Here is a 27,577-nt window from a genome sequence, read left to right as displayed (position 1 = left end):
CGGCCGCCGACCGCGGGCAGCAGCCAGGGGCCGCCGCCGCCGGGGGCAGCGCTCGGCCGCCGCCGGGCCCAGGGGCAGCAGCGCGGAGCGGCGCGGAGATGGTGCCGCTGGTGCGGGGCGCCGGGGGCTCCCACCAGTGGCTGGCGGCCGTGCTGCTCGGCCTCTGCTGCCTCCTGCCCCCCGGGCGCATCGCCGCGCCGGGCGGCGACTTCCCCGGGGCGGCCGCCGACAGCCTGGTGGTGCGGAAGGGGGACACGGCCGTGCTGAGGTACGGGGCGGCGGCGGGAAGCGGCCGAGGACCCCCGGGACCGGCCGGGGGGTCTCGGCGGGACGGGCGGGGGGACGGCGCCGGGAGCCGCGACCCGCGGCGGGCGGGGGAGAGGGGGCGGCGGGCAGCGGCCGGGGGCACTCGACACAAGTTGGGGACGGGCCCGGCCCCCCGGCCCCGCGTCCCCCGGTGCCCCCCGGTGCCGCAGCGCGGAGCCGCCGGCCCGGCCCCGGTGCGCTCTGAGCCCCGCGGGCACCGTTATCTTTTCGGGTCTTAACTTTTATTTGTACTTTCGCGCAGCGTTGCTATAGTTACGGAAAGCCACATTTTCCCCTGATTTTGAGTGCGGTCGCGGTGGGCTGAGCCTCCGCGTTCGTGGCGGTCCCGTTCCGGCGGCAGGAGCGCGGAGCCCCGGGCGCCCGGCTGGGCTGGGCTGGGCTCGGTGCTGTGCCGGCCCCTCGGCTCCCCGGACTGCGGGGCGGCTGAGCCCTGGGCGTTTTTAACGCCTGTAAAATGCGATGTGAAACAGCGCAGGAGGTATTTTCGATAGGAGTTTGGAATCGTTGCACAGCCAGCCTGCCTCTGCTGCAGTAGCTACTGAAAATACAGCAGATGTCTATGTAGGGCTGCTGACGGGCGTTTTGTGTGTGTACCTCAGTTATACTCTGTATTTTGAGATGTCCTGAAGTCCTCGTGCTTTCTGTCTGCGGAATCAGGGAATGAAGGAAATACAGAAAGAAGCCTGCCTTACTCGTGCTGTTTCAGATTTAAAGGTTGCACAGAAGGTACCTCGGGGAGTTGGCAGGCACTCAGGTGCTCAGCCAGTACTGAATGTTTTTAGGACGTATTTTTAGAACCACCTTATTCAGACGTTGTACAGGTGCTCTAAAGGTTTCCTCTTGGTGGCTTTCCACTCGAATACACGCAGTTTCCTAGGCCTAGGATTGTGTCTGAAACTCAGCGTCTGTGCCGCTGGATAGGTTACATAAATGAAATGGGAGCTTTAAGATTAAAGCATTGCTGTGGTCTCACAAGCGAGGGAGGATATCTGTTTTGTGAAGAGCTGTTGTTAAAGGGAGCATGAACATTGCTGCTTAACTCCGGAACAAAGCAATTAGGTGGTGAAATAACATGGGGGCTGTATCTGGGTGGTGTTTTTTCATTCTCTTGCTCTGTGATTAATTTCTTTCATTTCTTACGCCTTTCATAGGCTTTCTTTCAAATAGCAGCTTGTTTTGTTTTCAGCTGGGAATGCAACTTGGAGGGGGGAGTGTAGGATGCCTACAGGAAGGCACCTTCCAAAGAGAGTAGGGGAGATGGGCAGAGCTGCTCGTCGTGTATCTCGGTGCGCATCGGCGCTGCTCCTCCTGAGTTCCTCCTCACCGGATCTCTGCAACTTAACATGTTGCAATACATAGGAGAAGAAATGCTGTTAGGATCCTCGTTATTGGAAGCTGGCCGTTTATTTAGATGCAAATTCTGGTGAGCTGGATAAAGCAGTTTCGGGGTTAACTGAGGAGTGTTTTCTTCCAGCTCTGTAGCCCTCTGGATTTAGCTCCTCTCGGTTTCTGTACGCTGCAGCATCCGAAGTTGGCTGCGTGCAGTAGGTCCCTGCCTCCTACTGCAAGATGGCCATCGGTGCCTTCCTGCTGCCATGTGTTGATTCACCCCCCAGCGCCAGCTTCTCTGCTCCTCGCTGCTCTCTGGCAGTGAGGGCTCGGAAAGTGACCTCCTTACCTATTACAGATTGCACAGCGCTCCGCTTAAAGCGTCTGACGTTCTTGCTTCAATAATTAATGCTAGAAAAGGGGAGCAATTCACATGGCTTTGAGTCAGCGTTTTGCTGGCCGAAAGAAGATCGCGGTGATTTACGAGATGTACGTTTGTGTTTACACGCACCCCCTGGCCGGGCGCATCCCGTGCGGTGCCCTCGGCTGTGTGCCAACCCGTGCAGTGGGCTCTGCGCCCCGCGGGGACACGGCTGGCCGCCTGCGTCAGGCCTCTGCCCGTGCGCCTTGCTGCGAGCCAAAATGTGAGGGCAGGGAGCGCGTGGCACCTCTCAGTGAGCACCGCGGGGGGCTGGACGCGCCAAGCCCCAGCCTCAGTCCTCGTGACCACTTCCCATCATCTTCACTAAAAATGAGGACTAACGCCTCCTTTAAGGGCGGAGGTTTCCAGGTAAAGCTTCGACGTGTTAACACAAGGCACATAAACCGTGCGTATCCCTTGCCTCACAGCAGTTAACCTGTCGGGCCCACGCAGCACCAGCGTCGCACCGCATCCTTGTGGCACCGCCGAGGTGCGCCCGGCCCCCGCCGCGCTGTGCCATGCGCACCAGCAGGCAGCGGTGCGAGCGGGCCGAGCTCCTTCGGAGGCCCGGGGTGGTGTTTGCCATGGAACGCCCCTCGTGAATGTCTCTCTGAGGAAATCCATCCCTATGCAAGGCATTCTTTCTGATGATGAGCTCTTTCTGTAGCCTTAATAATTAAAAACTGGGTCTTTTTGTTTGTTCTCAGTCTGTGTTTGGTGCATGCTGTCCCAACACTATTTGTTTTACCAGTTATTGACATTTTAAGGAATTTTGTCTGTCATGCAGTTGTTTTGTATGACAAAAACGGCTTGTTTTCACAAGTATAAATCCTGTCCTGCACGCGCTCTGTATTCTTCCCAGGTAATTGCCTAGGATTTAATGAGAAGTCACGAGGAAGGAGAGAGAAAGTTCTAAAAGTGTTTTTATTAAAACAATGGATTGCTGCGTGGTAAATTGCAAGGAGGGCAGCCAGCAGCCAGCCTTTTCAGAACCAGATTACTCTGGTGACCCTTTCAAAGACCTCCTGTGAAGAGAGGGATCACCCTCGCTTCGCGGTGTCTCTGGAGCACTGACAACGCTGGCAGCAGCTGGGGAAGAGCGGCATCATAAGGGAGGTGACAAACGCGGAGCAGGCGGCTGAGAGCAGCCTGGGTGACGGCTTCGTTCTGCGGGGCTGGGGCTGAGGCCACCTCTGCCCGCCCTGGGGTGGCAGCGAGGGCCCCCTGCCCCCGGAGGTGAGGGCACACTCTGGTCCCCGGGCTGGCGTTGCCTGGGCTCTGGCTGAGCTGTGCATGTGGCCCTGTTGGCTTCACAGACCCAGGAGGATTGCGTTCGGTTACTAACAGCTCCTGTTTACCTATCTGTGATGCGTAAGCAGACCCCACTTAGAATACCTGAAGGTACAAACCTGAGGATGATCAAAATGGTTTCTGGAACAAGCAGCCTCTTTTCCTGCATTTTATGTTTTTATAGCTCGTGGCTGATAAAAGCCGCTGTACCTGGTAGTTCTTTTGTATTGTGCAATCACAGGAAATTAAGTGTTAAATGTGACACATTTCAAAAACAACAGACTTCTCACTGCTGTGCGGTTATGGAGTAATTTATTAAAGGAATGCTGTGGAATACATTGGGCGCTGTGGACTATTCACTGTAAAGGCTGAAGCCTCCATCAGCTGGGTCAAGGCTCCCAAGGGCTCTGTGCTCCCCTCCTGCCATGGCCAGGCGCTGCCATGCAGTGCCTGGTGCTGGGGAACCAGGTTCTTTTCAAACCTGGCTGGGGAAATCGGAGGGAAATTCCAGGTCAGCCTCCTTAGCGGGCAGATAGAGCTTCACCCATGTTGTTTTATGTTGTTTTTGACAGCAGCAGACCCTTTTGCCAACTCACGTGAATTGGGCCTAAGGCAGAAGATTTTTTTTCTGGCCGTAGGTCAGGAGGTTTGTGCCTTTTTTTTTTTAAGAAAAAATATTATTATTTATTTATTTCCTAAATTTCAAATCCTCTGTGTGTAGCTTTGCCGCTTTCCTTTCCGCCGCTGAGCGTTTCAGGTCCAGGCAGCGTGCGGTCATGCTCTCCCCTGCCTCAGCGCCCCGCGGTGGCTGTCAAACACGTGAACTAACAGGAGGCACAGGACGGCCGTGCAAGCCGCTCCCGGTGAATCCCCTGACACCGTACCCCCGTGAGAGGCCCCCAGGCAGGCTGTGGAAGCGTGGGCTGGGTGGGCAGGCAGTGAGGTGGGTTGGGAACTGGCTGGATGGCCGTGCCCGGGGGTGGTCAGGCAGGGTGGAGGCCAGGAACCAGTGCTGTACCCCAGGTGTCAGTGCTGGGCCCGCTCCTGTTTAACATCTGAGTGGTCTGGGAGATGGGGCAGTGACCCTCAGCAGCTGACACCGTGCAGGAGCAGTGGCTGCCGGGCCAGGAGGTCGTGCAGCCGTCCCGAGGGACCTCACAGGCAGGAGAAGTGGGCTGGCAGGAGCCTCGTCAGCTCAGCAAGGGGAGGCGTGGAGTTGTTGTGCACCTGGAGGGGAACAGCCCCGGGCACTGGGGGTCGCCGAAAGGAGGTGTCATGAACATTTGGTGGGACCAAATATTCGGAGTGGCTCTTGTTTTCTTACGTAAGGTTCAGGTCCTAGATTCATTCTTGGTTCTTTTTTCATTGTTGCTGTTTTCTTGGACGCACGGTGCCTTTACTGAAAAGTGAGTTCCTGCGTGCTGGCTGCTCTCTGATAAATAAATGGGAAATTATACACTAGGCAGGGGCGTGAAGCTGCGTGTAAAAAAGTCATCACAGAAAATGAAATAAATTCTAGCAAAGAAAATGAAATCATTTACAGTAAACAGCTCTCAAGTCCCTCCCAAGCTTGTGTCCGGAGGTGAGGTGTCACAGCATTGCAGCACAGGCTGTACGAAGCAAGGGGTTGCAGCTTTCTGTCTTGTAAACGCGCTTCGGGGCGTGTTAATCGCTGTCAGGCTCACTGATTTCTTCATCACCGTTTGACTGGCCCAGGCGTTTGCTGCGTGTTTTATGTTTGCTGCCCTCTTGCTTTCCCTCTGGATGCGGGTAATGGCCGTGTTTGAGCCACTTTGAAATCAGTCTGGTATGGGGACGGATTCTGTTCCGGCAAGAACAGGTTGGCAGCTGCAGCATCCTAGCCCACGTCTCCAACCTCTTGAATGTGGGCATTCAAGAATGAAACCAGAGGTTTGTGGTTGTCAGCAGAGATTCCCTTGTGTGGGGGCTCCTTGCCAGTGCTCCTGGAGCTGCAAGTCCCACAGACTCGCACGTCAGTGGTCCCAAGGAACACCTCCCATTTCTGGCCAGGTCGGTGAAGGTGCCCGTGTGGCTCAGGCGCCTGTGTCAGGCGGGGGGTGAGGCAGGCTCTCACTCCGAAGCCATTCAGGTCCTCGGGGCAGGGCTGTGGGTGCCTAATTCGTGCCTAAGTTGCTGAGTGGGGGGTAGTGACTGTTGCGCTTGGGAGTTCAGTGTCGCTTTTGCCTTCTCTTCCCACAAGAGCTGTTCTTCAACAGCAAATGGTCTTTGCCAAGGGAGCAGCAATGGTCATGGAAAGCTGGTGACACGTCTACAAAACGTTCTCCATCTGCTGTCGTTCACATTACTGAGAAGTGGGCATTTGGAATGACAGTTTTGCAGTTTGAATAACAGAAGCCTATCAAGTGTGTATGGCATATTTAAATATTAAGTGACTCTACATATTCTAACATTACAGCCCCTCTGATGCGTGTCCGTACACCGGTGTTGAACACAGTTGTGTGTAAGCATGTATAGATGCAGATTTGTCTTTGGGGGACAGGTCTGCAATAAATATAAAAAGAAATCCTCTTTCCTTTATGATTTCAGAAGGTACATTTCTTGACTTCCATACTCTTTTGGTATTCCTGTGCAGTTCAGGGTCATAAATTATTTGGCTGTGTGAAGCTTTGTTCCTGTTTCTCTGAAATATAGCTGTGTTAGGTGTAGAGTGAGGTGCGCACACCCCCCTGTAAAATGAGGTTGGTGCTTGAGTAAGACTTGCACGTTCCAATCTCTACCAGTTATTAAATAACCATATTATGGCACTTGCCTCTCAACCGTGCAGTTAAATAAATTCAGAGTAAATTAAAATAATTTATCTTTTTAAGCCATTGCGAGTGTTTCAGATGTTACGCAGAGGAAACCAAAAAAAAAAAAAGAATCAGTAAGGAATGAGAAAAAGAATTTGGTCCAAAGAGCCGTTCGATGGAGGAAAAAACAGACTTCATTTCCTTTCTTTTTGTCATCCTGCACAAGAGGTGACCGCAGCCTCTGGCCCAGGGCAGCAAGCTGTGGGTTCAGCGGCCTTGTTCCACAGGCCACCAGCAACACGCGCAATTGGCTCCCTGCTGTCTCTCCTGGCTGAAATCTGACCCAGTGCTGTGCCTGGAAACTCAAACCCGTGCTGCAGCAGGCTCGGGGAACCACTCTGGCGACATTTCAGCGTTCTAGAGACATGTATGGGTTGATGGTACGGAGGGGCTTACGCTCCATGCGTGAACGCAGGCGTGCTCCTGATGCAGGCTGCGGTGCCGCTGCTTGCAGCCAGGCAGGGCCCGGCGATGCTCCCGAGCACTGCCGTCGGTAGTTCTCCTGGCGTGGTGGTGCGCTGTAGTGCCCTGCAGTGTTGGAGGCGCATTGAACTATTTTAACACGGCAGGCCATCCTTTCAAAGGCGTTCTCGCCCTCTCTTGGACCCCCCTGCATGTGGTAACAGAACTAGAAGAGCGAAGCTGGTGATGCTGGCACTGCCGCTGCGGCCCTACCCCCACGTGGCAGGGGTGTGAACGAGACGATCTGTGAGGCCCTTTGAAGCCAAGCCCTTCTGGGATTCTGTGAAGGCTTCCTGAGCCCCGGCCGGCCGGCGGGAGCCTGTCCCCACACCCCGCATGGCGCAGGGCAGGGACGGGTCGGACACGGGCCTCACGGCCCCCTCACAGCCCCCTCGGCCCCAGGGAGGTGCAGGCAGCGGCTGTGAGGGGCAGGGGCGGGTTGCTCGCCCTGCCGCAGCTCCGGCTGAGCTCAGCGAGGTGCAGCAGCAGGCGGCTCTCAGCTCTGTCCGGGGCCAGCGCACATCGCGGGTGGCTGGGCCGGTGCTGAGAGCTGCCTCACCCTGCTTCAGCTGTGCGTCAGAATTGTCTGGAAGGGCAAGGAGCAAAGACAAACCTTTGTCTCCCCGTAGAGTGCTATTCCTCATGAGGAACACGGGGAGAATTTTTTGTTAAATAACCCTCTGTTAAGGCTCTGCCTGCTGGCAGAGGTGGGGGCAGTCTTCAGAGTCCTCTTCGGTTCTGGCTCTCTTTCAGCCTTTGAGAAGAGATGATCAGTACGAAATCCACGTACTTGTGAGAACAGAAAGGTCCCACTCAGAAGCAGAGGAAGTAGCTATGAATTTGTAAATTTTCCCCAACTCAGCCCAGACACCAGCTCAAGGTTCATGCTAATGCAGCAATGTGCTTATTTAAGTTACAGGCAACCAGGGCAGTCCCTCCCCTGCGTTTGTCTGTGGGTGTGTGATCACACCCATGGCATAGATGGGTGTGTGGGCTGGGTGTGCAGGGACACCCCCAGGGAATGTCCCCGCGTGCAGCCTGGCAGAGGCCGGGTGAGCACGGCTGGCCTCGTGCTGCGGGGCTGCTGTGCCCCGGCGTCCTGCCCAGCCGTACCAAGCACCTCACGCCTTGGCGCTACCCTACCAGGAACCACCAGGCTAACTTCTGCTCTTCAGCTCTGCTGATAAAACAAGTCCTTCTCTCACCAGATGCACAGTTCCTTTCCAGTATTGCAGTTGTCAGAGACCCTAGCACAGGCCGGCTTCGTTAGTGCCCTGCATTTTCATGCAGGTGAACGTGGAAGACAGGCCCAGGTAAACGATCAGCCCTCCCAGCAGTGTTTCTTGGTGCTCTTCTGTAGTTCTTCCATACGCATAGCTGCACATGGAGCTGCAGGTGTCTGCAGCAGCTCTAGCTCTGGCTCTGGTTTTGCACAGTGCACTACTTACAAAGCCGGCAGAGACTTGATGGTCAGCATGGCCCGGCACTGAGTTCAACCTGAGGTTTGGCTGCTTTAACTGCTAGCGGTGATTCTGCAGTTTCTGAGCATCTTCAAGCTTATTTTGTCTCTGTCTGGGGTGGTTGTGGGCATACGCACCAGGGTGGAAGGATTATGTCACTGTGCGCAGACACAGTTTGGATTTTTATACCTGCAAAGCTCTTTCAAAAATACGAGATGAGCTAGAGCATGCTCTGTTTTGTAACAGAAAAGCTGTCAATCTATTTTAAAAGATTTTCCCTTGGCAACAGCAGACAATCTGGTGGTCAGACAGCCAAACAGCTATCATTAGTCATGCATAATTAAAACAAAGAGAGTATCCAACTGTTAGCAGTATCAGTTTTGTCTTGGAAAATCTAATTAACATACAATACTTCTTGCAGAAATTTCCTGCAATTTTTCTTATGCAAACGTCAATGTAAATGAAGGAAATTATATATATTTATGTACAGCAGGCTGGGTTTTTTCCGTGTTTATTTAAATATGCAGGAATAAGATATCTGTCCAGTTCAGTGCAGCATCTGTGATAGGCCGGTTAAATTTACATAACGCAGTTCTGTCAGAAGTATGCAGGAACCTTATTCCCTACAAAACATAGGCATACATAATTTACTGTGCAGTTGTATGCCTTTGATACTTCACTGGGTTCGTGTTAAAAATGTTTTTAAACTGGGTATGATTCACCATCACGGAGCTGCACTTGAGAACCAGGTCCTCCCCTGCTGACCAGCTGCCTTTCCCTGGGCACGGACGCGCCTGCTGGGTTTATTCCGCGTGGGAGAGGGCGATGCAGATCTTGGGCCCTGGTTTCCTCGGGAGGGACTGAAGGCTTGCTGTGATGCATCGCGTGACTTCCAGGCTGGCTTCCCGTGCCGTTAGGTGCAGAGGGGATGGGGCTCCCTAGGGCACATCACGGGCAGGAGCTCCAGCACCGTGGACATGGGTGGTGCGCAGGGCAGAGAGGTGCTGGGAGCTCGTGAGAGGTGGGCAGTGGGAACCGTCAGGGAGCTGCATCACCTGAGTGTTGTAAGTAACCAGCTAAAGAAGAAAACAAGGCTCCGAACCACACTTGTGTTTCTTACTGAACAGAGATGGTAGCTTCTGTAAACCACGTCTAGAGGCACAGAGGCTTTCCTACCAGCTACAGACTCGGAGTGCTCCATTAAGCAGGAGTGACACTGACGGCAGTTCTCTCCAAGGAAAACGTGATTGAAGAAGGGAAGAAGTTTCAAACAAAGTTCTTGATGATTTAATGTGATTAAGGCGTATGTGAGCATGCAAAAAGAATTCGTGGCGGCATCCCGCCTCGCCCCAGCAGCGGACGTCCACAGGTGCCCTGGGAGGCAGGGCTGGTGCCGGCAGGACTCACCCCCATGCTGCTGCCTGCCCCTTCCTCCTGGGCCCTGGCAGCCAGACCCGGGCTGCTGCGTGGCTGTCTTCGGGTGTTCATGGTGATACCTTGCTGGTGCCTTCTGAGAAGGTGCTTGGCCATCCACCGGGCAGCTGTTCTCCCACAGGAAAACCCTTCAGTACAGTAGTGTAATTTCTGGCTAAGGAATAGATACACAGATACACAGGCACATGTAGGGTTCTCTTGTTTGTTTCTTACAGATACAGTGATGGGTTTTCATATTAAAGCTGTTAATTTGATGTAGAAGTTGATAGTTTCTCTTACCGATTAAATTGGAGCGCATTCCTCACGTCTCCAGCTGTACGTTAGGGCGAGCTCAGGCAGAAGGGAGCTCCCCGGGCACCTGTCCTGGCTGTCCTGCTGCTGGGGGACGGATGCTGGGTGCTCGTGGTGCTGCTGGCGAGGGGAGGTGCCCTGCCAGCACGGGAGGGGATTGTGCTGTGCTGCTGTTAAACACAAATCCTGCTGGAGGAAGTGAGGCAGGATTTTGCTAAACCATTTTTTCCCTTTTTTTCCCTGTTCTTTCTTCTTGTTGATGCTCGCTGCCTAGACCTTTCTCTTCCACTTGTCTTCCTGACCTGTTGTAGAAAATGCTACGTGTTCCAGTAGGCTGTGTAAGTGGAAGAATAAGGTTCCTGGTGCAGCTGAGTGCATTTAAAATCCAAGTGGGTAGTCCAGTATGACCCCTGTGTGAAAACTCTTCAGTGATTTTTTAGCATGTTTTAATAAGCCTGCTGCAGTGCTGAAATACCTATGAAAGAGCTTTTACCTCCATTTCACTAGTTCTGGGTTTTAATAACAGCGGTGAAGGTTTGCAGAGACAACATGTTGGAGCACTTCATTCCCGTGGGAACAGGAGCGCAAGACCTTCTCTAGAAGATAAGCAATGTGTGATTGCTCTCTGCAATTTCTGGTTTATTTAATCCAGCCAATTTTACTCTCTTTCGAAATAAGAGACCTGGTAACAGCAGTAACACTCGGGAAGGCTGTGCCAGCCAAAAGGGTGTTTGCTCCACAACCGCCTCACCCTCCCCAGCACAGGTGCTGGGCTGAGCCCGTGGGCATCTCCTGCAGGGTGCCCATGGACAGCCGCGACCCGCAGAGCCAGCCGAGGGCTTTGTTGGCGCTGCAGACGGGCTCTGCCCAGCGGGAGGAGTACCGCCGCCTGCATAGCGCCAGGTCTGCGGGCGTTCCCAGGTTCCCAGGCAGGCAGGTCCGGCAGAGCAGAGGTTTGGTGGCAGCATGAGGTGTCCTCTGATATTTCTTCTTGAGCTCACGCTAGCCTGGAAAGCTTGTAGTGGTTATTAAGTGTTGGTGGGTGGGCACTCCTCCGCCAAAAGGGCAGAGCCTATCGAAATGGCGCAGCGTGTGCTTGGCCTGCCTGGGACGCAGTGCTCTGGGGAAACAGCTCCTGTACCTCGGTTCACCCACCGTAATCCCAGTTTGCTGGTTTTTAGTTATCTGAAGGGGGTTTAATGGGGGAGGGTAGCTTAGCACACCACGTTTGCCCACTCTTCATGACTGTGAGAGCTGCTCACTAAAAACGTTCAGCTTGACACGGGAGCTCCAGACATAACCTTAGCGTTTGATAAATTGTGGTGTCACTTAATTTTAAAATAGAGCTGTAAACGTGTGACAGAAAAATGAAAATGTTAAATATTGAAGCCAATATTTTAAGTAAGTGATACGTTGCAGTCTGGGGATAAGCGCGTCTTTATGTCGTGTGACACAGTTCGAAATGCAGTGTATGCTGTTACTGCTGAAATTTCCTATCGGATCAGCTCTGCTGAGCTGTGTGCTGCAGAGCAGCCTGTCCTGTGCTGGGAGCTGCTGTGATGCTCTGGTGTGTGGGGGAACTGGGAGGGCTGCCGGTGCCGTCCGGGTGCGTGCACGGAGTGAAGCCTGCGCTAGGAGGAACGCTGTGCTGCATTAGTTGTGAACAGAGCTTGTCGCAGCTGGTGCTGGATTTTAGAACCACAGTCCTTGCCTCACCCTTCCCACTGGGGGAAGAACCATGATCCTGCCTCAGCATCCTTCCCTTCCCCGCTTCCTGGCCCCTGGAATGGGCTCACATGGGTAAAGCGCACTGTGAAGCCCAAGCGGATGGGTGGGACTGCAATGAGGACTCAGCAAGATGTAAAACACTGTGAATTTTCTCCGAATTGGCTGAATAAAGGCCAAGAATTCTTTCTGACACCAGAGGAGGAGAACTTCCTTGCCATCACCCACAAGTGTGCAGAAGAACGGCAGAGGCATAGGTGCCTCGGGTGAAGAACAGAAGGCTGCTCATTCATTGTCCACGCAGGTTTTTCTGCCTGGTCAGGACGCCCAGCACTGAATGCAGAGGAGACGACAGCAGTCAGCAGTCGCACGGAGCTGTGGGTTTCCGACTGCAAGGCGATGGTGGCAGTGGCTGGTGTTACACCACGGCACGGGGAGCAGGAGACTTTGTCCTCCTTCATCTAGAGGTGCAGCACGTGGCCAGGCTGTGCTGCGTGGTGGTGCCCGGGCACAGCCCGCGGTGCCTGAGCCTGGGGACAGGATGGCTGCTGCGGTGCTGCGAGTGGCAGGGCTTGCGGAGAGCCCCTTGGCGGCTTCTTAATTCTCCAAGGTGTGTTGACTTACCCGTGTGCCCCAGATTGTCCTCATGTAGCGTTTTCTACTGATTTTCTGGGTTTCTTGCATTTGGGAGGAGGTAAGCTGAAGGAGTAGGAGTCACAAGACTTGCTATACGAGGTTTTTAGGTTGGTGAGACTCTCCTGTAGCTTAATTGTCACGGAAATTGGGAAATGGTCCTAGAAGAATTTGAACGGTGTCAGCATGCTTTGAGGTGAATTGCCAGTGAGGCTGTAGCAGGCTGTGAGTGCTTACCAACTGCAGGAGACCGACTGATCTGGGGAGTGAAATCCCAAATAATTCCATAATCCTGAACTGTGCTATCAAGAGTTGTTCAAAGGTGGCCAGAAGGATGTATGCCTTGGCAAAAATAAACAGAGAAATAAAAGTAGTCTTCTGTGTTTGTCTACAGAGTCCGAAAGGCTGAGGTCTTTTCTACAATATGAATGAAGCCAGCCTTGTTTAAAGCATGATTTAAAATCGGAAACTCTATCAGGTCTAAAAGCAATTATTGCAGTTATTCTGTTTCTGACCATCATAATATAGCATTTTTTAATGAGGGATTTGAATCAGATGAACTAAATTAGTTAAAAATGAGCACAGCTGTATATGAAGGTCTCGGAAAGGACTTACGTTATTAAATTGGCTTATTTTAGAATCTGTGCTTATGAAGTATTGAGTCATCTGGTACAGAGCGTAACTAAGCTGTGATGAAAAATCTCCTACCTAGCGAGAGTCCAAAACACAATATTTTTCAGGTGTGTGTTGCTTACAGAACCAAGTAATACATAATAATATAATATTGAAACATGGATGTGTACAGAATTCTTTTTTAATTTGATGGCATATTAAAACTTGTAAGTCACTGCATTAAGAACTACGTATGCACTTATCTTGGTGTGTCATGTCATAATTACCCTGAATATTATGCCTTCACCATAGCAATTAAATCAGTAACCTGACGAAATTGCATACTTCTCAGATTTGTTGTATTTATAGAAATGCTGAAGTGTTTCGCTGTCTAACTACTACTTTAGGTCATCTCGATGTAAGTTAAGTTGTATTGCAGCTCTTAAGACACTCTTTTTATGATTGGACTCCCCAGGCCACTTCCTACCTTCCAATCACGCTCCCACGCCAGCAGTGTTAGATTGTTAATAACTAACTTGAATGAAAATTAGAAGTAAATCTCAAACGAAATATTTAAAATGTCACTGAAATGCTGCTATAAACAGTCAAAAATAAGTTGATCAGTCCAAGGTATTTTCTGTATTGAGGTTCTCTCGTGTGACGGTTCTCCTTGTATGATGTGTGACTAGAGTTCCAGGTTCCGTGGGCGGAGGTTGGAGGACACCATTCCATCTTCAGTATCTGTTCAGTGTGGCGTGTAACAACGTGTTAAGGCTACCTTGCATACCTCTGCTGCAGAAAGGATAGTTTGCCTTCCGCAAAGAGAATTCTGACCTTTACTATTCAAGTTACTTTAATTGGGATTGTACATTTACATAATGGTTTGAGAGTCATGGCATGCACCGTCCAAATAATTTAGAAAATCCTTCCGAATCTGTTGGTGTGTTGAATTGCATCATACCTCATTAAGTCTGGAAATCCTTCAGGGCTGTTTCTGGAGAAAGAGGGGCCATTAAATAAGCTGTTGATTAGACATTTTGGCTAGAAATTAAAATATCAGTGTCCGGTTCCAACATCTACATGACTATTGCCCTCCAGGATTTTGGAAACCCATGCTTCCAAAACTGAAGATTCGTCTGCTAGGAAAACGTCCACCTAGCACTTGTCAGGGCTCTTGTGGAGAGGAGCCCTTTCTTCTTTCGTTCATCCTTTAACCTCATAGCACTGTTTTCTAACGCAGCCATGCGCTTCCCTTTGCCCAGGGGGTGGATGGCCATCAGAAGGCAGTGCCAGTGCTTCCCGGTGCCTCTCTGCTCCTGGTGGCATGAGCCACGAGCCCATGGTGCCCGGGGGCTGCTGCGTCCCCTCCCCAGCCAACAAACCATTGATACACCAGATGCAGCAAGTACAGTGAAAAGAGCAAGTCTGCAGTGCTGTGGAAGATACCAGAAATCGTCAAGATACCTTACGATGAAGACCTGACTGAAAGCTCTTGATGGCGTGGCACAGGTCTGCTGGTACAGGTCAGGGGTCCCCCAAGTTCTGTGGCCACGGGTGGCGTTGCTGTGGTCAGCAGTGACCTGGGACGGCCAGCTGTGCGCCACGGGACGGGCGGCATGCCGCTTGGAGCCGAGGTGCAGGCGGGGCCTGGAGGAGTGCTCTGGTGCTAGAGTTGCCCGTTGTGTGTCCTTGCTGAGGTCACACGTGAGGATCCCATCAATCCTCCAAGGTAAATGTGGAAGTAAGCCCACAGAAGTTGTTTACCTTGCAGGAGAGTCTCACTGGAAGTACCTGTGCGGTGAGCGTCGTGCCGGGCTCTCTCAGGGAGCACCCCGAGCCGCGCAGCGCCCAGGGCTGTGACACGCAGACGATCATCTCCACGTGTCCCCCTGCAGTTCCTCAGCGCTGCTTTCTGCCTGGGCCTGTGGCCCGAGCCCTGCACAAGCGTACGGAGCGAGACCGGGGGCGGGTGAGAGCAGAGGAGGTTGTGGGGAAGTAACTGATGGTCGGGGCATGGGCACCAGCCCGCAGGTGCGGTGTGTGGTCACATTCACAGGAGCCTGGGCGATGAGTAGATACGTTATGAAAGCAGCCTAATTATGATGAGCAATTTTCCCCCTGGCTGGAACAATTGGACTAGAAAATTGTACTAGACTTTCCATTCGGAGGCTATTACGTAGCAGAAGAGAGAAGGAAATACGTTTTTTGTTGCGGTTACATTTTCTTTTTTTTTAGTGTAGTCTTGCACATGGCCAGGACTTGATTTAGAATTAACTTAATTATCGTGTTTAACACGTGACATTTTTTCTCACCTGCACGTCCTGCTCCTGGCAGTATGCGGTGTGCGAGCCGAGGGGAGGCTGGGCTCACTCAGGGCACCCCCGTGGTCAGGCTGGGTGCGCGGGGCTGGCTCCACGAGGGCACGGCCGGGAGCTGGGGCATCGGCACGGAGCCACGCGCAGGGAGCGCTGCGTACAGACCCCACCAGCAGGCAGAGGTCGGTGCCGTCTGCAGCGAGCAAGGAGTGAGGGCAGAAGGAAGGTGGCGGGTCCCGAGCGCCCCCGAGCCCGTCGCTGAGTGTCTGTGGGATGTCAGATGCGGCTCAGCATTTAAAATGAAGCTTGGGACGCAGCTGTGGGATGGAGAAGATCGGGAGTCGTTAGCACAGATACAGCAGGCTGATCTCCTGTATTTCTGTGTCCTTCTGCCTCTTCTGCCAGGAGACTGGAGAGCTCCCACCCCCCGACAGACCTGGTTCCTGGATGGGCCCAGCATGACCGTGCCTTCTGTTTGGATTTCTCCTCTTTGTCTTTCGTGTGACGTGTCTAAACACCCGATCACGAATTTTTGTCCCTGTAGGACACGCTTGTGACTCATTCATACTGGTTTTATCTCTGGGTAGTGGGTTGGAAAAGAGGCCTGGCTTTGGAGGTGAGCAGAGCACTTAGTGCAATACTCATGACACCAAGTGCAGTGGTGTTATTCAAATATCTCCAGTTAATATGCATTCTTTGACAAATACCGCTACAACTTCAGTGGTAATATAAATAATTAATAGCTTCGGATGCCTGGGATTTCTAAATATAGGTGCCTGGCACACCAGAGTGTGTGCCACCTGGCATGTTATTTCTTTTCTGTACCTGTGGCCTTCTGTCCCCAGCAGCAGTTCACCTTCCCCTCCCCACCATCTATTTTAGCATTAATGTTTGCTGCAGTGAAGCTGCTCATGCCTGGGGAACGCATTATTCTGTTTATGAAAACAGTAATAACCCTGAGCGCTGCACATAGATCTGGGCCTTAATTCAAATCACTCTCGAAGCATTGCTCTTCCAATGGATTATGCTGATTCCTGCTTTTTTATTTTTATTTTTTATATTAGCTAGGTAAAGTGAACAGTGAAGGAGAAGATTTTATATAGCTACATTTATTTCTAAATCAAATATAATACTTTTAGAATTACTGTCTTGAAAGGCATACTTTTTAATATTTCAGACACATCTGAATACATTTTCCTTTTACAAGATTAACCAAGTGAAGGATCACAGAGAACATTGTTTTGAAGCATTCATGAAAGTAATGCTAGTGTGGCAAAATGCAATACGCAGCTGAGGATGGTTCAGCGCATTTATATCTGCGAGCCACGGAGTCGTAACTCAGGGAAGAGCCAAGCCGTAGTGCAGGAGCCAAGCCTCGAGCAGAGACGAAGCGGGAGGAGACACTCAGATAGTCACTCACAACGCGGACATGGGGTTCTGATGTAAAACGTAAGGCGAGTTAACCTGCTTATTGCAGCTACAGCAAATCGCAGGGAGGATCCGCTATCTCCCTGAGACTACAGTTCGATAAAACATTTTTGGTTGCTGTGCTCAGTAACTGCGAGTACATAAAACAAAAGCAGCCACCAAACAAGGCGTAGGCACAAGGCTTCAGATGTTCGGTGAGCACCAATGGGTCGGAAATTGCTGTGATGCTTTGCAGGGGAGCGGGGGTTAGATGTAAATCTACATTTTGGGAAAACCTTTTGAATTCTCAGATGGAAGGTAACACAGTGTAATAGTAGCGAGTAACATTATTTTGTACAGTAGCAAATGATGTTCGGTATTCACAATTCATCAAAGTTTATGTTACCCGGAATACAATTTCTGTGCAAATGTTTGCTGTCTTTGGAGAGGACTTGGCACATTATTCATAAGTTAGAAGCGGATAAATTACAATATCCAAAGCGCATCTGCTAGGAAAATTTTTGACTGGGTGCAGAAGATCAATACAAATGTATTCATAGCAGACTAAAATACTTCTTTTTTCTTGTTTAAGAACATTAGTTTGACTACATGTGTATGCTGCTTAATAATGTACACCTGTACCTCTGTGATGGCAGAATCAGGAATGCTCGTTCTGCTGCGTTATCTGCGTGCTGCCTGCGGGGTGCTCACCTCCTGCACCTCTGCTGTGAGAACCGCGTGCTGCATCTCCTCGCCTGCTTTTCCTTCTGCCGGTGGTGTGCAATATTGCAGACCGAGTTATTTTTGGAAAACACTTACTGTAGTTTGCCCCCCCAGCACGCTGACGTGGAGTTTCCCTATCCAGCAAAGCTCTGTGATTGCATAATTACGGCCGTTGTTCTGGGGAGCTGTACTTTTTAGCATCCATTGGGCTCTAACAAAAAGTAGATGGTTCCTGTAATAGCTCCAAAAGCATTTTCACTAGCAAAGGAGTTCTCTAAATAGTACTCACTGAGTGAAGCCACTAATTTGCATGACAGCTTGATTAAACGTAACCTGGTTCCACACTTAATTTATTTTGAAATTGTCGAACATTTTCATTCCATCCCATTTATTTTAAATTAGTAGACTAGTTCAATTAGATTATTTAAGAAAAAAAAGGTAATTTTTATTATCTTCATTTGTGTAAACTCAAATTCATACTTTAAAGTGGTTTGAAAGTGGTTATAAATAACAAAGCTGTTTGTGTCAGCATAAAGATCTGTTGTACTTGTTCCCGTGATGCATAATGGAATGAAGAATTAGGGCTATTAATGTTCATCTTTAACTTCAGTGGAAGTTCTCTTGCAAATTTTGCTCTGTATTACAACAAATATTCCTGACTATGTGGTTTCTGGGAGAAATGAACCTGAAAAGATAATATGTAAGAATTCATTTTACACAGCTCTTCAGGAGGACTCCATTCTCAACAGCAAGTGGTCTTCAGCTATGGAAAGCGTCTCAGAGTTGGTTCCTAACTGCGAGTGAGATTGCAGGCAAGAGTTGTTTTGACAATTAGTGATGCTGAGCTGCTCTTGGGTTTTTCTTGGGAAAAGCTCCAGGCAAGATCTTCCCAAATTTACTTCTAGATTCATTTCATAGCTTCTCCTTCTGGAGGAAGACCTGTACAGCAGTTAAAGTGCATTTCAGATTTGATATGAATATGGACCCGTCAGTTTATCTTACCTACCACCTATTACAAACTGGTGTTCTCTTGCGTATGTCTGCGTACTCACCCAGGTACAGATTATGCTAGACTTCATCAGATATGCTTTGATCACTTGTTAGAGTGCTATTGTCATTATTGGTGTCTCATGACAAGAATGAATGGTGCTTGTTATAAATTACATTTTCGCTATTGGAAACAGTACAGAAGATTCAGCTTGCATTATGGCTACATAATGGATGTTACTGTTGGGGATAGTACTAAGTATTTCTTTTTAATTTCTTTCCTTAGACCCATACTAAAACTGTTTGGATGATTCATTGACCATGTTAATTAATTTTAAAGGCTTTTTTAAAATCCTCTTTTCATAGTATCTTAAAAAAAAATCTAAGTGACACGGGAGCCTGCAGCTTATTTCCAACGTAGTTTTAGCAATTAGGAGCCTAAGTATTTTTGAAGTTATTTCTGAAACCAGGGGAAGAGGCTTCTGGAAATTGTAACCTGCTTATTGGTCAGGCGCGCTGGGACTGACACCTGTACAAACGCGGTGACCTGCAGCGATGGCACAGCAAAGATGCTGCTCTCATTTCTGTCTCCATCCAGCTCACGTCTGGAACTGTAACAAGTGTAATAGCCAACGTGCGGTGCCTTGTTCCTGAAAGTGTTTGTGAACGTATGTTTCCAAACTTGTCCTTGGGACTGTTATACAAAACATCTAAAGGGCTTTTTGTGCCTCTGCAAGGCAGCAAGGATTTTTAGACTGGTTAAAGTAACTTGATATGTCAAGGGCTGATTTTTCTGTGCACAGTAATTTTGTGTCAGGAACAGTGAAAATAACAACAAAACCCGAAGGCCAGGTGTGCTGTGAAATATGATTTATATTCATACTAGTGTAGTGTAAGAGAGATTTGATCAGGGTGGGCTCCTCTTAATTCACTGCTGGAGATTAAGGTTTCTGGATTAGAACCCAAATCTACTGCTTTAGCTGCTCTACTAAAGATAGAAACAAATGCTTTCAGAGGGCAATCTGGACACCCGAAATCTGAATATGAATATCTTGGGATGGATGGAATGATCTTCTTTAAATTAAAATAATTTGTAATTTAGGAAAGCCTTGGTTAATTTATGGCCTCTGAGATTGGTGGTGTAAACGAGTTGAATCAATACTAAACCCATAAAAATACTCTGGAGAAAATCTTACCCTCCTGGAGCAATGTATGGCAGACAAAATGTTTCAGAGCCACTGGGCAAATAGCTCAATATATTCCACAGGAACATTGAAAGTGAGCGTGTAGAGGACAGGCAGGAGGTTTGCCAAAACCTAGTCAGTTTGCATTTATCGTCATCCAGCTTTAACATCACCAGCTGCACTCTTCTTAAAATCTTCTTAAGTCTGTCCTCTATTTTTTTTTTTATTTTTCCTTAAGTACATCTTTTAAAGGGTCCTGTTCCATGTATTTGCTACGTGGGGAGGCTTTGGATCTCCTTTATTACTTACTCCCTCATTTCCTCCCTCTCTGTTCTTGGCAATTTAACTTGCTATCTGCATGAAGATGACAGATATATTTTCATTCGAAATTTGCATCCTAGATTTGCAAACTAAAATAGCCATTTCTTCCTCTGAAATCTCTTTGTCGATGCCTGCCAAGGAGATCAAGCTTTACTTAAAAAAGAAAACGATCACATCTTCATTTCTGCCCATCTCTCCCAGATGTCCTCTCAGCTAGCTCCCGCTTGGCCACGTGCAGCCTGGCTGCCTCGTGCCCCTCTCTCGGCTCTCCTGCCCGTGCTGCCTCTGAGCCCTGCTGGATCCTCCTGTCCCACAGCCCTGGAATGGAACTTCTGACCTGTGAAATGAGAACCTCTGTTCAGTTCTTTTTCAACTAGATGAACAAATTATCTTCCTCTGATTTTAAGGAACACAATCTGCTGTGTTACATTTCTTTATACCCCCGTGACAAATATTTCTTTTCCAACTGTCCTGTTGGCATCCTATTTCAGTTTCCTCTGCCTCCAGCTTCTGCGTCTCATCCGGGATAATGTGTTTGTTTTAACATTCAGGTTATCAGGTAGTAATAACCAGCCACGAAAATGAATGTCTTTAATTTGGCCACTGCCCTGGATGTGACAGTGACAAAGACAGCTCATTGTCCATGATGGGGTGCGTAGCACCTCATAGGTCTTCATTTCCAGCTCTCACTGCTAAGTTTACAATTACAGAATGGAAAACAATGAGGACAGGAGAACATTTTACCATTTTATTGAAAGCACCAAGACGTGTGACACTAAATATATTTCTAAAAGATAATTTCCTAAATCACTTTCACTTTTGAATATGAATAGTAGTTGTGGAAGAAAAATACCTGCATCTAATCTGGAAGTGAATGAGCATTGGGAAAAATACTGTGGGCATGCCAGTAAATATTTATTTGTGATAGATGTGCATAAGTGAAAGATAGAATTCAGCATTCACTAAGGTTGAATCCATCTCATGTTGTAATTTATAAATTCCAAATTTATGAATATATGTATGAATGGCTGAATATAGTCTCTGCTTTGAATGCCAGCAGTTGAAGGTCATGCCATATTTCATTGGAAAGCTAATATTCCTGGTGTATATAATAAGGTTTCACATTTGATCTCAAAGTAATGATTACTGGAGCATTTTAATAGTCCATTATTGTGTAAGTAAATGTAAGTATGTAAATATTTTTCTTACACTTGATGAAGCAAGTAGTATATCTGTCACGTAACTGAAAGAAGATGTACCTGATCCCACCAGTGTTCATGGCCCTGAAACCTTAACAATAGGATGGGCTCAGACTAGAAGGAAACAGGAAGCCGCCTGTCTACATCACGGGTAAAGTTTCCAATAGATAACGGTTCTACTTCTGGAAGGAAGTGGACTGATGCCACTTGGGAATCATGAAATGCTTTCTCAAGCAGGTGTTGAACACCATCTTGGACTGCTAGCCATCCGCCACCCAGGAGATCTGGATGCTGTGAACCTTGGAGTGCTACAAAACTTGGCTGGGAAGATCACCAGTCCGAGGGAAAAATCCAACAGACTGAAGTAATTAGCAAAAACAGCAATATATATGTATATTGCTCCTTTATGAAGAAGGAGCTGCTCCAAAACTATCAAAACTCTTTGAGGTTTGTCTGAAAGGCTACATGTACTGAGCACTGTCTTTACTGCTGCTTACTGTTTGACATAGTACTATAAAAGTTATTTTGTTCTTAAAAAATAGGGCAAGCTGCAGTATCAGGAAGGCTGTGTTGAGGGGTTTAAGATCTGGATATGTATGAGAAGAATCATCAATGTGAAATCAGCGCTGCGTGTGGTGGGAAAGGGTATTTCTGTCATTGCCCATGGAGTCAACCTGGTAAACGAGAAGCCTTTCTGTGCTGTTTTCTCCCCGCAGTTATTCAGCAAACAATTTATTCATGTGTCCTCTGTTCATAAAGCCATAAATCTTTTCTATAAATAAACAGTTCATTTTTTCCTTAATAGTCAATTTTACCCTTGGATTATGAAAGGCAGTACTTTTGAGAACCAGTGATTTCTGTCAGGAAAAAAAAAAAAAAGAAAAAAAAAAAAAAGAAAAAAAGAAAAAGATGCCTTGGTATGAGAGCGTGCTGGGTTCTGGTTCCCTCCTGAAAACCCGGCGGTGGGGACACTTACCCTGCTCTTTGATGCAGCACTCCTGAGGAGTGTTTGCTTAAAGTGCTTCACTGACATCTTTCAATTCAGTATGCATATTAAAATACTGCAAGTAAAGAAAAAAATGCCAGAAGCAGTTGCTACTGCTCTGTTTTTGTATTCTTTTGGGCTCTTTCTTAGCTAGGCTTTGACTTTGTCACCAGCCTGGATAATGAATGCCGGGAGAGGCGACGGCTGCCGCTGGTTAGCGGAGTGAGCTAATTGGAGGGGACTGCATTGGTGACAATTAGGAGGAAGAACGGTGGAGCAGATCAATATCCGTGAGAGCAGGCTTTGCGTCCTCTGGGAATCTCTGCCATGACGGGGCTGCCGTGTCACGGAGAAATTAGGATATAGCTGATTGCTGTGGGTAATTTATTTGCTTTAACTTTTATACCTATCAGGCATCAGAGGTATGCTTCACACAGAAAGCTGCGTTGGAGATTCACGTATCAGATTCTGACTGATACCCTGCCAGCAGGTTCATCATGCTGCAGTGCTTATACACGTACATTATTTTCCTTCGTGCGGGTGTAACGTTTATACACGTGATGCGCTGTGTAGTATTATAATGATGAGGAAGGTGACTGTGGCTGCTGCCTGCCGTAGCTGTGCGGGTGAGCAGTGTGCAGCTGCGAGGCAGCGCCTTGCCCGTCCCCGGGGGCTGAGAGGAGCCCCCCGGACGGTGCCGTGGGGACACGCGGGGTAGGGGCGGTGCTGGGCCCAGCGCTGGGGCCTGCAGCTCCCTGACACGGAGCCAGCTCGGACGGTGCCTGTGGCACCCCCGTGGTACCAGCTAGCATCCTCCTGCTCTGCTTCCAGCTGACCGAGATACCCGAAACATGAAAATACCTCGTCTGGGTAGAAGCGCTCCCACAGCGTTTTCAGGCAGAGATTGCCGGCATAGGCACAGAGTCGTTTAGGGGGGAAAAGACCCTTCTGCCAGCCATGCTGTGATGAACTCTCTGCTTCTGAGGCTGCCAGAGGTGTATAGAAGTCCTGTTCCTGCTGGTCGGCCTTGTTAAAGTGCTGGTTGAGAAATGGCCGTTGTGGCTCAACGAGTTGCTCCTGTGAAGACGAGCTGGCTGGGTTAATGGGAATCCACGCACATCTAGCACAGGATGAGCTTGAAGCTTCCTGTGTGATTTTGGTTTAAAAATACTGCTAAAAGTTTTCAGAAAGTTTCCACTAACGTGCCAAGAAGTGTGCAGTGCCTGTGATAAATCGCGGTGCAGGGCCCTGACAGGCGGCGCTGGAGCACGCCGCGAGGCGATGCAAATGTGCCTGCGCCGCCGTTCCTGGCATTACCCAGATTTAATGAAGATATCCGGTAATCTTGAGGATCCAATTTACTAACTGTCAGTGTTAATGTAATCTCTATAGAAGTAAAACTCCGGGTTTGACATTAACGTGGACATAGACAGAATCCATTTCAGGTGAGCATAAAAATTCCGTCTGTGAGGTACCTGTGACTGTCACAGGTGAAAATATTTGCTAATGAAGTGTGTATTAGTCCTAGACAGGTAGAGAACTCCCTTAGTCTCTTAATTTACTTTGAATAATTCATTAGCTAGCACTCTTCACCCATGACAGTCATAGGTAAATCCCAGACTGGAGCTGCTAATTAAAGTTGCAGGATGAAGGGAAGCTACTAACGAGACGCTAGACAAGTCCTCGAACAATACAGAGGTAATTTTAAGCACAGGAAGTTTTATTGTTAGCTTTCACAGAAGGGTAAGGAAATGCTGAGGAATTTACACTTGTTATAACAAATAATTAGAAGTGTGTGTGAACGTAAATGCGAGGCTGAGCGAGGCCGAGATGCTCCCCTGGTGCCAGCCGGGGCCTGCAGAGCTGCAGAGCAGTCCTGAGGGATCGTTCAACAGCTTGTTGTGAAAAGTTGTTGAATATTTCACATTTAGCTTTTCCCCAAAAAAAAAAAAAAAAAAGATAAGCAATGAATTTATGTGGTGTTTTTTCCCAACACATTTTTGGATAAATATATAGCTCAAATATGACCTGTGTCAGCTTAATAAAAACTTGTTACCCATGTGATGGTCTGTACGTGCGCTGTTGTCAAGTGAAGCTCCATAGTGTGTCTGTGGAATGAAAACATATACGTACACTTTGGGATAGCAGAAATTAACCTTTTGTTGTTTCCACTGTAACGTGAAAGTTAGAAACCTCCAAATAATGTGTTATTGGAGGCTACAGAAGATTGGATCTGTGCTCTTACTGCTGCCTGCCTGGTTCAGTACACAGAAACATCTGATGTTGGAACATTTAAATCTGTTTTATATTAGGAATGAGATCTCCAGAAATTTCTGTGCATACTGGGGTGGATAAAAGCGCATTTTAATGCCTTATTTCAACATATAAAACACAAGACTGTATTTAGGCAAAATGAGTGTGTTAAAGCACCTCATCTTATTCAAAGAAAATGTCTAATAGCAAAGCCTGTAGAAAAGGAAGGCCTGTAGGAAAGCTTCACCCAACCTGGGAAAAGCGAGAGAAGCAACTTCCAAAGCACAGACTACTTGCCGTAGTCCTCCCATCGCTTCTGGGAGTGGGGGCCTAGGGAACGGCTCTCACAGATGCACATCACCATGAAAGGGGGGGTACCGCACGGAAGGCAGCTTGGTTTGGATCTGAATTCCAGAACAAATAACGATTGTTACAAGAAGTTGCTCTCAACATGCAATTATGGGAAAGAAGTTGTGGCAGACCAGCCGAGTGCCCTCTCTGGCACTCCCGCAGGATGTAGTGCTAGAGGCGCTGCCGCGGCTGCCGGGTGCCCTGGCTGCCGGCGCTGTCCTGGGGGCGGCACGCTGCCGCGGGCATTGCCCCGCACCCGGGGTGCACCGCTGCGCTTTCCTGGGGCCTGCCTTGTCCAAGGGGAAAATAAATGGAATTTCTTTCTTATCTGATCTAAACCTACACTCTTTTAGCTTAGAGCCATTACTCCTTGTCCTGTCACTACGCTCCCTTCACGAGGAACTTCTAGAAGAGCAGAACATGAAGTGTTTGAGGTAGCAATGTAGTGACAATGGTAAGGACGTTAAGATTATGGAAAATGGGTCTTGTGTTGGTGACCTAGCTGGTAAACAAACAGTTTTAAAGCATTTCAGTGTGTGAACCACAGCAACCCCCCCGTGCTTGGGAAAAACAAAGAGAAGTAAATTACTATGTAGCTATGCTTAGGTCCCAGGCCTTAACAAGTAAATCACCTGATGAGTTCTCTGTAATTTAGCTTGCTCTTGGTTTCCTGAAGGGATTCGAGCTAATTCCATTTGCAGCTCCCCACTGAATATGCATGTGCCATGTACTGCCCCAGACAGTCACAGCTGCTGAGCAAAGGTCTAAGTGAAGTGCTCAGTCATCGTCAGAAATAGCTGGCCAGCTGTCAGGCTCCTCCAGCCCCTAACGAAACTCGGGCTTTGGAGAAGTTGAGCAGATTCTCTGTTTTCATTGTTTTTTTGTGGGATACCAGCAAATACAGAAAGTGTGGTTTTAGAATCAGCATTTTGATGCTGTACAGTCTTCCAGTTTGGGGCTCTCTGCCAAGTCCTGTTGGTCCAGGAAAGCTTTGTGTTTGTGAGCAGCTCTCCGGTGACCTGTGTGCAGATGTTTGCAGAAGGCCTCATCCAAGTATGCCTTCCAGTTCATACGACTTCCTGGTTTCATTCGTGCAGCAGGTGACTTTGCACTGACTGAAAGGGAGTTTGACCAAAGCTACATTGTGATCCATTTCCCGTCTGTATTCAAGTGGGATCTATTTGTATGCTTACGTAGAGAACGGGTTGACTGCAGACAACTTGCATCGTTACTGAGATGAAACAACACTGTACCTATCCAATAAATAAGAGATAATATCAATTTTCCTACATCAGAAGAGTCAACAGTGCATCTGGGAAGGTGAACAAACTGTATCATCTGCTGAAAAAGACAAAAATAAATCAAGGGTTTGATTTGTGCAGACCATTAATAGGGTGTTTCAGTGTGGGGGGGTGAGGGAATTAAAAATTAGTTGGTTTGCTGCTGCAGAAAACTTTCATGGAGAAATTTAGAAGAGAACTGCAGCAAATCAAAGGGAAGCAGAGCAACAGTTGCAATCTGAACTGTATCAGCAGTGCATGATATGTTTGTGGTCTGGATCTGTGCTGACTCCTGAGCATCCATTCAGCTCCCGTTTAAAAAAAAAGGGTCCTGTTAGTCCCAGAGAATGTGCAAGGTCCAATTGTTTTAATTCTGATGGAGATTAAAGAGTTAAAAGCAATTAGTTAGATTTATTATTTTGGTGTCTGTTTCACCTGTAACTGTGGTAGATCCTTGATGTGATAGAGACGTGTCCCACTACTCATTGTATAGGACGTCTCAGACCACATGCCTTCCTCAGCCATGGAGATAAATCTGCTTTCCTTGTGTCCTCCCACCATTCTCCCACCCGTTTTCTCTACAGAAAATGCCTATTTAAAGATATTTATGTTTTGAGTTTCAATTCATTGTTCCACAGATTATTCTAATAGAAAAAAAAAAAAAAACAAAAAACAAAAAACAATAGCATATCTTTACACCTGTAAAGAAACCACTTAGAAAAACGTAAAGTGCAGGAGTGGTTAGAATTGATCCCAGAAGCCAAGGGAGCCCAAGACCCCGTGGTCTGTACAAATGCTTACCTGTGCAAAGTCCCGTGATGGGTTTGGATGCAGAACTACAGACTGAAAGCCCCTTATTTTGCAGCAGTTTCCATGCCGAAGGCATAAGAAAGGAAGGAAGCAAACCTCTGCGCAGAGCCCCTTTGGCTTGATGACTAAATTCCCGCTCAGTACAGAGACATGTTTCGGAAACGCTTAAATCACGGAATGGATGCGGTTTGTTCAGGGCTTTTATGCCTTTCTTGGATCTTCTAAAAGATGCCGGAATGTTTTCTTCCACCTCAGTCTGCCTTTGACTTTGAGGAAGATGAAATGTAGCGATGTACCGTGCTGGTGACACTGTTTGAAAGGGATCTTTGTGCCTAAAGCGCTTAATACACAGGGCAGGGAGAAGCAGGAGGTTTACGAGCAGCTGATCGCCTGATGCAGCGTGCCCTGGGAAGTCAGCGTCGAGCAACGCAACACGCAGCAGCCTCCAGCAGCAGCCGCCAGCAGCGCTCCCCAGCCAGCCGTGGCTCTTGGCGCAGCCTCCTTCCCTCAGCCTCCTCCCCGCAGCATGTGCCCTGCGAGGCCAGGGCCGAGGCCGGGCAGCAGAGCAGGTCCCCGGCAGGCCCAGCGCTGCCGCTCCTCTGTGCTCAGCGAGGAGCCAAGCGCACGGGTTTCGTCCTGCTGAACCCCAGTACTCACCTCGATTTCCACTTAAGCTGCAGTTTTGGTTTTTAAACCATGAACTAAATTAAAAAAGTGTTCAGGGTGGCCTGTTCTGCTGTCGCAAGCTGACTTATCCATGCCTGTGGTCCTCAAAGTCAGCCTGTGACTGAGGAGCCCATAGCAGGCAGTCCTGTAGCGGATGGGGCTCAGGGAGGGAAACTTTGAAAAGAGCTGGTGCAATTGGTTATTTTCTGAGAAAATGAGAAAACATTACCATTGCACCTTCATAACGAAGTACATTGAATTGTAAATGAAAAGCACGTCGT

At 48.7% G+C, this 27,577-nt stretch overlaps 1 protein-coding gene across 3 annotated transcripts in view; it reads left to right on the top strand.

Moving 5' to 3' along the window:
* Nucleotides 1-11: 11 nt before the first annotated feature.
* The window catches only part of NEGR1 (neuronal growth regulator 1), a 241,216-nt gene continuing 213,650 nt past the window's right edge, over nt 12-27,577 (top strand). For 2 of the 3 annotated variants that reach the window (XM_035333234.1, XM_035333236.1), the window contains exon 1: nt 12-268. In XM_035333234.1, the coding sequence (XP_035189125.1) occupies nt 99-268 (170 nt within the window). In that variant the 5' untranslated portion in view covers nt 12-98. The remainder of the gene's footprint in view (nt 269-27,577) is intronic. The other variant, XM_035333235.1, reaches the window with a different exon arrangement.

Source organism: Oxyura jamaicensis, chromosome 8 (genome assembly GCF_011077185.1).
Source record: "Oxyura jamaicensis isolate SHBP4307 breed ruddy duck chromosome 8, BPBGC_Ojam_1.0, whole genome shotgun sequence".
Taxonomy (NCBI): Eukaryota; Metazoa; Chordata; class Aves; order Anseriformes; family Anatidae; genus Oxyura; species Oxyura jamaicensis.
The sequence above is the reverse complement of the archived record's forward strand: the minus strand, read 5'-3'. Positions and strand labels throughout refer to the sequence as shown.